Raw genomic sequence first — 12,539 nt, forward strand, 5'->3', positions numbered from 1 at the left:
CAAGCTTTGAGAATTTGAATCAGCTGTGTAGTACGAGGGCAAAAACAATGTGCACAGCTTGGGAAACCCTGCCGTAGGTTCATTCCAACAAGCCATATGTCAACTGGTTTTCATCACAACCTAAATACCAGGACTCATTGGCTTTCTGTATAATTATACTGACATTGAGTTTGTAGATGGTGAGAGAAGGAGGAGGGGAAACTAGGATTCAAAGCACACTGAACTGGAGAAAAATGTGGATTTTATTTTCTTTCCAAACAGAGCCACATTTTCACAGTATGGGTTTAAATCAATCCCAAGAGATTTTGCATGACTACTTTTATTTACATTCAGTGCAACTTAATTCATAGGAGAGATATTGGGGCAGTTTCTCAGACCCAAATTGTGCCTATTGCAGGACAAATGAATGTAGAACATGCATTTTTAGTCCAGAAGTTGGCTCAATCGGAGTCTGGGAAACCAGACTTATTGGATGACTTTGCACATTGGTGAACGTACAAAGTAAAAATCACTTGATCCAGTTGGGGAATGAAAGCCAGCATACAGTTCACATCCTCCAAGGATATTTGATGTGAAAATCAATTTCTGCTGATTGCAATATCACAATTAAGAGGTATGATATAAATTTGACATTAACCCCCAAACCCTTTAGTTTCAAATAGGTATCTGAAATGAAAGACTTCAGTTTTCACTCAGTGGAGACAAAGCTTCTGTCCTCTGTGAAACATAGGAGCTGTCTAAATACCTTGAAAGGGCCTGCTTCCTTCCTCCCTTTCTAGAAGTAATGACTGACCGAACATCAGCCCAATTGGATAAGTGAAAGTCAAGTTTCAGGTTTCCATTGTCATATCAGGGTTGATTATTTCAATGAAGGGAGAAGAGGAGGATAATCAGGTATTGGAACTCGGGCCTAGGCACTTCTCTAGTGATTTCATAAGGGTGTACGGTCTATCAGCACCCTCTCACCTACCCCATCCCAAAACATACTGGGTTATCTCCCCAGTCTAAGGCATATGGAGTCTATTCAGTCACAAAAAGCATCTGCAGGCATTTAAAAAAAATGACAGTTCTGAAGCAGAAATGGTTGCTGACATTATATAGTTATAATCAAGATATCTAAAACCCCAACTCTAAATTGTGCTGCTACATCATGTCATCACTAACCACGTTTCCAACCAGTTTTTATGCAAAGTTATATTGTATTTGAAAAAAAAATCACGACCGCTGTGCTAGAAACTAACTTTCAGTAAATTGTTATAAATGCCAACAGGTAATTTGTTCGTTCAACATGTTGGGATCTTTGTGTCTAAAATTAATTACGAGTGAAATGGTGGAAATGCTTTTATGCACAAATATTGATATAACCATAATATTGTGAGTCACACAATGATATGGTGTGTGGAACTCCCACTACGACTCGGGAAACCATGCCGTTTATTAGGCTAAGTTATGAATTTTACAGGGTAATGCAAGTGCAAGGTGATGAGCTTGATGCTCCTTCCCAATAAATAGAGGATCTTATTCCGGTGACATGATGATCGATGCTTGACAAATATAAATATTCTCACTCTAATCCATAATAATATAATGTAGACTAGCCTACCAGCATTGTATCTGCGAGTTGTTGGCTAGAGCGCACGTGCCAAGACAAGAGTAGGCACATTTGCTATTTATGGCAACAGCGATGGAAGGACATGGGATTTAGGATTTTTATTCAGTACATGAAAACTTACGTGAAAAAGTGCACTGTCATCACGCACTGATTTTTATCACCAACAAGTCAGTTTGGTGGAAACACCACTGGTGGGAAAATTCTCATTCTTTATGCAGATTTCTGAATATTCGCATGAAAATCTATCCCCAATTGGCTGGAAACCTAGCTATTGACTCAAGTACAACCACCAAAATAAAGAAACATACATTTGAAAACAATATAAACTTTTAGTCTCGTCCCTCCATCAGCACCAGCAAAGTGGTGTTTTCACCAGGGAGACAAAGGCCAAAAGGTCAAGTCTTATGTCATAGGGGTCATAGTTCAATGACAGCCCTCTAAACTTTTTTTTTATTTTTACAAACACAACGTTCATTCTGGGGGAAAATGGAGGCTAAATTGTTTTGTTGTACTTGAAAAATTAGCAGCATGAGAGTAAGCTGTGACACCACTGATTATTATAAAAAGCTAAATCAACACAAAATAGGAACACTCCATTTCTTAAAAAAGGACAACTACAAAAAGCAGGACTAAAATAGAGCCATGTTTTTTCTTTATGTCTTAAATTGCTTTCTTATAAATTTCTTAACGCATACATTTATATATTATATCTCTGCCAGAAAAGGGATTTGTTTTATTTTTTACATTTAGGCTATTCTCACAGGTCTTTCTGCATTAGCATGCTAACTAATGTGGGAGCTAGCATAAGAACTAGCTTGAGAGCTAGTATAAAGAACTAGCATGAGGTGTAGAATGGGACACTAGCATTGAACCTAGCATGAGGGCTTACATTGAAGCTAGCTGGAGACCGAGCTAGAGACCAAGCATGAGGGCTAGCTATGTTCGGGTTGTCATGGTATGCTATGTTCAGAACGGTCTTGTGTGGACAGTGGTGTAGTGAGTCCTGTGAACCTCAGAAGAGAATAGGTTTCACTGATGTTTTCTCCTGGACGTAGCCAGTGAAACGTTTGAGGAACTTGGGGTACTCCCTCTTGGCCACGGCCCTCAGAACTGAGGCAGGAGCCCAGCCTCCCGGGTTCACTTAGATGAAAAGGAAATACACGTTACACAGGATATCACAAAGAACAGGTTCATTCACAACACCTGTAGATTCATATACAATATATAGTCTAATGAGATTGGCCCTGCTTCAAATATCACAAACCCTAATTGAAGAATACATAGTTATTGGTACTGTATATAAACTCAGCAAAAAAACAAACGTCCTCTCACTGTCAACTGTGTTTATTTTCAGCAAACGTAACGTGTAAATATTTGTATGAAAATTACAAGATTCAACAACTGAGACAAACTGAACAAGATCCACAGACATGTGACTAACAGAAATGTAATAATAATAATAATAAACAAAAGGGGGGTCAAAATCAAAAGTAACAGTCACTATCTCATGTGGCCAGCAGCTGCATTAAGTACTGCAGTGCATCTCCTCCTCGTGGACTGCAGCAGATTTGCCAGTTCTTGCTGTGAGATGTAACCCCACTCTTCCACCAAGGCACCTGCAAGTTCCCGGACATTTCTGGGGAGAATGGCCCTAGCCCTCACCCTCCAATCCAACAGGTTCCAGACGTTCTCAATGGGATTGAGATCCGGGCTCTTAACTGGCCATGGCAGAACACTGACATTCCTGTCTTGCAGGAAACCACGCACAGAACGAGCAGTATGGCTGGTAGCATTGTCATGCTGGGGGGTCATGTAAGGAAGAGCCTGCAGGAAGCATACAACATGAGGGAGGAGGATGTCTTCCCTGTAACGCACAGCATTGAGATGGCTTTTTATGACAACAAGCTCAGTCCGATGATGCTGTGACACACCGCCCCAGACCATGACGGAACCTCCAAATTGATCCCGCTCCAGAGTACAGGCCTCGGTGTAACACTCATTCATTTGACGATAAACGCAAATCCAACCATCACCCCTGGTGAGACAAAACTGCGACTCGTCAGTGAAGAGCACTTTTTGCCAGTCCTGTCTGGTCCAGCGACGGTGGGTTTGTGCCCATAGGCGACGTTGTTGCTGGTGATGTCTGGTGAGTATCTGCCTTACAACAGGCCTACAAGCCCTCAGTCCAACCTCTCTCAGCCTACTGCGGACAGTCTGAGCACTGATGGAGGGATTGTGAATTCCTGGTGTAACTCGGGCAGTTGTTGTTACCATCCTGTACCTGTCCCGCAGGTGTGATGTACCGATCCTGTGCAGGTGTTACACGTAGGTCTGCCACTGCGAGGACGATCAGCTGTCCGTCCTGTCTCCCTGTAACGCTGTCTTAGGCGTCTCACAGTACGGACATTGCAATTTATTGCCCTGGCCACATCTGCAGTCCTCATGCCTCCTTGCAGCATGCCTAAGGCACGTTCACGCAGATGAGCAGGGATCTTTCAGAGTCAGTAGAAAAGCCTCTTTAGTGTTTAGTTTTCATAACTGTGACCTTAATTGCCTACAGTCTGTAAGCTGTTAGTGTCTTAACGACCGTTCCACAGATGCATGTTCACTAATTGTTTATGGTTCATTGAACAAGCATGGGAAACAGTGTTTAAACCCTTTACAATGAAGATTTGTGAAGTTATTTGGATTTTTACAAATTATCTTTGAAAGACAGGGTCCTGAAAAAGGGACATTTCTTTTTTTGATGAGTTTACATGGCTATTGTAATACTGCTTATTTGTCCGTTCTAGCAGGTCATCTGTCGTGGCTATCAGAGTGATTTAGGAGGTGAGCTCACCGTTGGCGACGTAGGTGATTTTACAGGTGATGTTGTCTCTGCTGATCTCTCTGTCGCCCTCTGGTGGGCTTACCAGGGTCTGGCAGATCATGGCGATGTTGATTTTGGCACGGACACACCTGTTGGTGGGCTGAGGGGGGACAATGACATGAAAGATCATCAATTCACAAGCATTGACCAAAGAAAATACAAGCTAAATATTTGTATGTATGTTTAGTCTCTACCTTGACAAACCTGGTTGTTATTGTAACAGACCCCCCCTCCCCCCAAAATAGATTAAGGTCAGTCTGGGGAATCAGGAATTCCTGGAAAAGCCCATCTCAAGAAGACTAAACTGAGATTGACCTTGGCGTTGTCGTGGTCCACAGAGAAGTTGCAGACCAGCCAGGTGTCAGGGTTGTTCTCGTTGTTAGCCAGGATCTTCCTCATGGCAGACAAGTAGAGCACATCTCTCTGAGAGGCAGGCCACACCCTCTGCACACACACGTAGATTTTACTTTCAGTCATTTAGTAAACACACTTAAAAGGCACTCTTTAAAGTGCCTGTATTGTGGTGGGATGTTCAGTGGAACACATTTTAAAAACGCCAAAGGCGTCTGGGTTTGAGACCTTGGCATCTGTGTTTTACTCATTCTCTCTTACCTTGTGTGTCTGATAGACGATAACAGCATTTTCCGATAACGTCTCCACAACATTGAAGTTCTCAATAGTAGCTGAATTAAAGTAAAGAGAGACCAGAATAAGAACATATCAAATAAATCACTCAATTATTGAACATTGAGACCTTACTACAACATTGCAGAAAATGACAGTATTGAAAACTGAAGTGCCAGATGCAATTCAGTGTTTTAAAACCATTTATCAAGATCCTGTTGTTAGAATTTAAGTGATCTGACAAATAAAATGACTTTACAATGCAGTCCAGGGATGGTGCACCTCCCCAGCTTTGTTTGCCTTACATAATGAGCCCCTAGCCCAAACGATAAGGTAACATTCGGAACTACAAGGTATTACCATCTGAGGGAAATAGCATGACAATCACCTTGTATGCCGAGGACGTGCTAGTTTTTAACACTTGCCTCCCAAAACTAACAAATACGTTGGAAGGATATGGTTACAATTCAGGATACAAACTCAATTATACAAAACACAAAATCTACTCTAACTACACCCAATCACAGGAAATATAATAGAAGGAAGCATGAATTCTGCTCTGAATCAGAGAATTCTACAGAATGTCAGGCCATCCGCCTGTGAGGTGAAGTGCAGCGGGGTCATGCAGCAAGACAATGATTCAAAGCACACAATCAAGTCTACATGAAAATAGCTCAAAGAAACAACTCATTTTAAGTTTTGGAATGGCCTAGTCAAAGTCCCTAATCCCAATTGAAATCGTGTGTCAGTTTTTGCCTGAAAATCCACAAATGTCGCTGAGTTAAAGCAGTTCTGCATGCAAGAGTGAGCCAACTTTCCTCCTCAGCGAAGTGAGAGACTGCTCAACAGCTAAAAGGTGGCACAACCAGTTAGAATGGAAGGGGGTAATTACTTTCTCACACAGGGGAATTGGGTGTTGAATAACTTTGTTAAATAAATGAAATAAGTATACTTTTGTGTTATTTGTAAACTCAGGTTCTGTTATTAACCTAATATTATCTAATATTAGGTTTTGGTTGAAGATCTGATAATTCAGTATCAAACATATGCAAAAATAGAGAAAATTAGAAATGGAGTCAATACGTTTTCACGGCAATGTATAGGGGTAAACCTAACAAAATACATTACAAAGCTATAACAAATAAGCCAACTATCCAAAATATTCATGAAGATATAGAGTCATGAAGATATAGAGAGATGGTCACTTCTTCCCTTAGATTTCAGATCTAGAATAAAGGCAGTGAAAATGAATAGTCCATAGACTGCTGTATTTATTCCCCTCTCTACCAGTAGAGGTCCCCCCAAAACAGTTCAACCTCTGGGACAAATTACTATCAAGGATCATTACACAGGTGCACCTTCTGCTGGGGGACAATAAAAGTCCAAATGTGTAGTTTTGTCAGCGCGTCTCAGCGAAGCTCATCTGAGTGCTCGTCATCCTCACCACGGTCTTGACCTGACTGTAGTTCGGCGTTGTAACCAACTTCAGTGGGCAAATGTTGACCTTTAATGGCCACTGGCACGCTGGAGAAGTGTTCTCTTAACAGATGAATGACAGCGTGTATGGCGTTGTGTGGGCAAGCAGTTTGCTGATGCCAACGTTGTGAACAGAGTGCCCCATTGTTGGCGATGGGGTTATGGTATGGGCAGGCATAAGCGACGGACAACGAAAACAATTGCATTTTATCGATGGCAATTTGAATGCACAGAGATACAGTGATGAGATCCTGAGGCCTGTTGTCGTGCCATTCATTCACTGCCATCATCTCATGTTTCAGTGTGATAATGCACAGCCTTATGTCACAAGGATCTGTACACAATTCCTGGAAGCTGAAAATGTCCCAGTTCTTCCATGGCCTGCATACTCACCATACATGTCCCCCATTGAGCATGTTTAGGATGCTCTGGATCTACGTGTACGACAGCGTGTTACAGTTCCTGCCAATATCCAGCAATTTCGCACAGCCATTGAGGAGTGGGACAACATTCCACATGCCACAATCAACAGGCTTATCAACTCTCTGAGAAAGAGATGTGTCGTGCTGCATGAGTAAAATGGTGGTCACACCAGATATTGACTGGTTTTCTGATCCACGACCCTACCTTTTTTTAAAGGTATCTGTGACCAACAGATACATATCTGTATTCCTAGTCATATGAAATCCGTAAATTAGGGCCTAAAGAATTTATTTACGGCTACACAAAGGGGATGCCGGCAAGGACATTTTAGGCATTATCAAGTGCTTGTCAAATTGTGAATGAGTGACTGATATGGTGTGTATAGCCTGCGTAAAAAACAAAGCAGAGCTCATGCCTTTCAAGATACCTTTTTCAAATCATCATTAGAGTCATCATGCAGCCTTACAATGTATTACAAATCTAAACATACAGCCCAACGTTTGTAGAACAACTAAAGTTACATTAATATCTCTAAATGAAGCATATAGGAGGACCTATTTCTTTGTTAACTGCTCAACACAGAATAGCCGCCTGTGCGCACTTCCTCAAATTGTTTGGAGAAAATATCCTTTCTATTTTATTCAGCTTTGTTCAATTGTATTCTTCATACTATAAAATAATGCCACGGAAGTCGAAGCAAATCTTGTCTGCTAAATGAATAGCCATTTGGCATAGCCAGATCAGGACCTAACATACGGACAACTCAGAGTATGCTATTCTGTGGTTCTGAAATGGACTACATTTTCTTCATATCATGTTTCTTTAGACCTGTCTAAAATAAATAATAGATTTATTGTGAAGGTGTAGGCTACAGTGGGGCAAAAAAGTATTTAGTCAGCCACTAATTGTGCAAGTTCTCCCACTTAAAAAGACAAAATGAGAAAAACATACAGAAAATCACATTGTAGGACTTTTTATGAATTTATTTGCAAATTATGGTGGAAAATAAGTATTTGGTCACCTACAAACAAGCAAGATTTCTGGCTCTCACAGGCCTGTAACTTCTTATTCAAGAGGCTCCTCTGTCCTCCACTCGTTACCTGTATTAACGGCACCTGTTTGAACTTGTTATCAGTATAAAAGACACCTGTCCACAACCTCAAACAGTCACACTCCAAACTCCACTATGTCCAAGACCAAAGAGCTGTCAAAGGACACCAAGAACAAAATTGTAGACCTGCACCAGGCTGGGAAGACTGAATCTGCAATAGGTTAGCAGCTTGGTTTGAAGAAATCAACTGTGGGAGAAATTATTAGGAAATGAAAGACATACAAGACCACAGATAATCTCCCTCGATTTGGGGCTCCACGCAAGATCTCACCCTGTGGGGTCAAAATGATCACAAGAACGGTGGGCAAAAAATCCCAGAACCACACGGGGGGACCTAGTGAATGACCTGCAGAGAGCTGGGACCAAAGTAACAAAGCCTACCATCAGTAACACACTACGCCGCCAGGGACTCAAATCCTGCAGTGCCAGACGTGTCCCCCTGCTTAAGCCAGTACATGTCCAGGCCCATCTGAAGTTTGCTAGAGAGCATTTGGATGATCCACAAGAAGATTGGGAGAATGTCATATGGTCAGAGGAAACCAAAATATAACTTTTTGGTAAAAACTCTACTCGTCTTGTTTGGAGGACAAAGAATGCTGAGTTGCATCCAAAGAACACCATATGTGAAGCATGGGGTTGGAAACATCATGCTTTGGGGCTGTTTTTCTGCAAAGGGACCAGGACGACTGATCCGTGTAAAGGAAAGAATGAATGGGGCAATGTATCGTGAGATTTTGAGTGAAAACCTCCTTCCATCAGCAAGGGCATTGAAGATGAAACGTGGCTGGGTCTTTCAGCATGACAATGATCCCAAACACAACGCCCGAGCAACGAAGGAGTGACTTCGTAAGAAGCATTTCAAGGTCCTGGAGTGGCCTAGCCAGTCTCCAGATCTCAACCCCATAGAACATCTTTGAAGTCCGTGTTGCCCAGCAATAGCCCCAAAACATCGCTGCTCTAGAGGAGATCTGCATGGTGGAATGGGCCAAAATACCAGCAACCGTGTGTGAAAACCTTGTGAAGACTTACAGAAAACGTTTGACCTCTGTCATTGCCAACAAAGGGTATATAACAAAGTATTGAGATAAACTTTTGTTATTGACCAAATACTTATTTTCCACCATAATTTGCAAATAAATTCATAAAAAATCCTACAATGTGATTTTCTGGATTTTTTTTCTCATTTTGCCTGTCATAGTTGAAGTGATATGTGATACCTATGATACCTACCTACCTCTCATCTTTTTAAGTGGGAGAACTTGCACAATTGGTGGCTGACTAAATACTTTTTTGCCCCACTGTATGTGTAAGGTAGTTGTTGTGAAAATGTTAGGTTCGATTACTCGTTGGTTATTACTGCATTGTCGGAACTACAAGCACAAGCATTTCGCTACACTCACATTAACATCTGCTAACCATGTGTATGTGACAATAAAATGTGATTTGATTTGTTTATGTTAATTAACGGTCAATTACCGTGAGATCAACAGTTATTTGCTTGACAATCACCGGCTGACGAAATATCGTGACCACCACAGCCCTAGGCATGACAACATTTTGTACCATTGCAGAGGACATAGCTCTTTTTTAAAATATTTGACTAGGTGAGTCAGTTAAGAACAAACACTTACTGACAATGACGGCCTACCCCGGCCAAACCCAGACGACGCTGAGCCAAATGTGCGCTGGCCTATGGGGACTCCTAATCACGGCCTGTTGTGATTCAACCTGGAATCTAACCAGGGTCTGTGGTGACGCTTCTAGCACTGAGATGCAGCTCCTTAGACCGATGCTCCTCAGACTGGAGCTCTTACATTTTCAGAATTTAAAGGTGAATTGTGGTATGGAAAAATCGAGTTCTTTTCAGATACTTACAGTTAAAGGATTATTTTGAAAATCAGATCAAAATGAAAGATACAATACCAAATGGGACTATCATGTCATTCCAAATGTTATATAAACAAGGAACATCCAAGACAATTTCTTCACTCTGTCATGACCTGATTGCTTCTAGAAAAGATTGAACCTTTTATATTAAAGCAAAATAGGAGAAGGAATTAAAGACTGTCCCAATCTTCCTCTGAAATATCAATATATGCAAAACACAACATACTTCTACAAACATAAGAACATGGCGGGAGTTTTGTTGGAATAATATATCACACCTAGAATCAAAAAGCACCCGCTAGGTAAACAACAACCATGCTGGTGTCTGTGTGGCCATGTAGATGCCAACCACACATCTTTTGGGAATGTAAGAAATGAACAGTGTTCTGGGAGAATGTATGTTCTGTAATAAAAGAGTCCCTAGAACCTGTAATGTACCTTGGCAATGTTCCAGGAGTTGTGACTAACTGTGATAGATACTTGATTTATGTTTGACTTGCCACTAGTACAAAAGTCAATACCAGGAGTTGGAAAAAGGTAGAATACCCAAAGTCTGAAGAATTGTAAAGTATAAGTCAATAGATTTTTGCTATGGAAAGATTTACATATGCCTGAAACAAAAAAAACTAATAAATTAAAAAGAAACTGGGAGAAATGGATATCTTTCACAAACCAGGCTGACCTGGTTCATTAAGTTAAAGAAAGACATGGTAAAAAGTCTTATCATAATTGCTTTCATATATTGTACTGTACTTACCTTATGGCAACAGGTTTTTTGCTTGTTTCTGCATTGCTGTTGCGATGCTCTGTTTTACATTGAAGAAAAAAAGAAAACTGTAGTGCCAGATATATGAACTACTGTTCAGATGAAACTTACTTTCCCAGTCGTTGCGGACATCTGTGTCCCAGAAATAGTGGCACACCTCGTGTCCGGTCACTCCCTTTACGGAGTGAGTGGCCTTCAGGGGGTCCAGGACAATACCGTTCTCCTCTACCTCTCTCCTGTACACCTTCACAACACACATACAGATGGAAGATGTAGAAACAGGTGTGGGACTCAAACTGCTCCAGTTGGCTTAGATGATGGGTCCATGTGTTATTCATGTACATTTTTATTACATTTGTATAACAAGACTGACAATGGCAATATAATCACCACCTCTCTCCTCTCACTCTCCCCCTCTCTCCTACCTTCATCTCCCCCTCCTCCACCACCAGCTGCCAGTTGGCGTCTCCGCCCATATCCTGCAGCGAGTAGGTCATGTGATTCTGCACCATCTCCTCCACCTATCACAGTCAACCAGGAAGAGGAAGGGACAGACAGGGTTAAAGGTCAGAGACATAAATGTTCACCGATAAATATAAAAGTGATACAGGAAAGACAAGCCAACGCTTGTATTGTGAGGTAGCCGCTATGACATGCAGAGGCCAGTAAATCTGTGTGCTAACAGACAATACAGTATTATCTCAACAGCAACATAGCATCGTCAGAGGGGCAGCCAACATCATACTGGAAGCTAGCCTCATGCTGAAAGAGACAAATGCCTGTGGGATGAAAGTGTAGTAATTCAGCCAGTCCTGTGGGGGGCACTACACTCTGCCACGGAGCAGTTACCTCAGACCTGAATCTGTGGACTTCGTGAGGAGGAGTGACTATCAGAGGAGAGTGACTAAAGGAAAGGACATTCCAGACTAGACACAGACACACCGAAGCACAGGCACACAGGCACACAGGCACACAGACAGAGACACACAGACAGAGACACACACACACACAGAAACACACACACAGACACACACAGAGACACACACACACACACAGAGAGAGACACACACACACACACACACACACACGAGACACACACACACACACGAGACACACACACACACACACCACGAGACACACACACACACACACACGAGACACACACACACACGAGACACACACACGAGACACACGACACACACACACACACGACACACACACACCACGAGACACACACACACCACGAGACACACACACACACGAGACACACACACACACACACACACACACACACACACACGCGAGACACACACACACACGCGACACACACACACGAGACACACACACGAGACACACACACGTGAGACACACACACACACGCGAGACACACACACACACACACGCGAGAGACACACACGCGAGAGACACACACGCGAGAACACACACACGCGAGAGACACACACGCGAGAGACACCACGCAGAGACACAACCACGCGAGAGACACGGAACCCGCGCAGGCGCGCGAGAACAACACGCGCGCCCGCGAGACACACACAACGCGCGCCGCGAGACACCCACCCACGCTGCCGCGCGCGAGACACACACGCGCGCAGTGCGCGAGACCCACACGGCGCGCCGCGCGAGACACATCACACGCCCGCGGCGCGAGAACACACACACGCGCGCGAGCCACACCAACACGCCGCCGCGGCGCGAGACACATCCACGCGCTGAGACATGTGTGTGTCTCGCGCGCGCGCCGCGTGCTGTC

At 42.8% G+C, this 12,539-nt stretch overlaps 1 protein-coding gene across 1 annotated transcript in view; it reads right to left on the bottom strand.

Annotated features, from left to right (window-relative positions):
* Positions 1 to 224: 224 nt before the first annotated feature.
* Positions 225 to 12,539, bottom strand: part of LOC109868573 (ceramide transfer protein-like) — a 54,641-nt gene continuing 42,326 nt past the window's right edge. The window contains exons 10-15 of the mRNA XM_031802343.1: positions 11,194 to 11,289; positions 10,880 to 11,012; positions 5,094 to 5,164; positions 4,797 to 4,925; positions 4,452 to 4,581; positions 225 to 2,752 (exon numbers count right to left, since the gene is read on the bottom strand). Coding sequence (XP_031658203.1) covers positions 2,625 to 2,752; positions 4,452 to 4,581; positions 4,797 to 4,925; positions 5,094 to 5,164; positions 10,880 to 11,012; positions 11,194 to 11,289 — 687 coding nt within the window. The 3' untranslated portion in view covers positions 225 to 2,624. The remainder of the gene's footprint in view (positions 2,753 to 4,451; positions 4,582 to 4,796; positions 4,926 to 5,093; positions 5,165 to 10,879; positions 11,013 to 11,193; positions 11,290 to 12,539) is intronic.

The sequence above is a fragment of the Oncorhynchus kisutch genome, linkage group LG23 (assembly GCF_002021735.2).
Source record: "Oncorhynchus kisutch isolate 150728-3 linkage group LG23, Okis_V2, whole genome shotgun sequence".
In the NCBI taxonomy this organism is placed as follows: domain Eukaryota; kingdom Metazoa; phylum Chordata; class Actinopteri; order Salmoniformes; family Salmonidae; genus Oncorhynchus; species Oncorhynchus kisutch.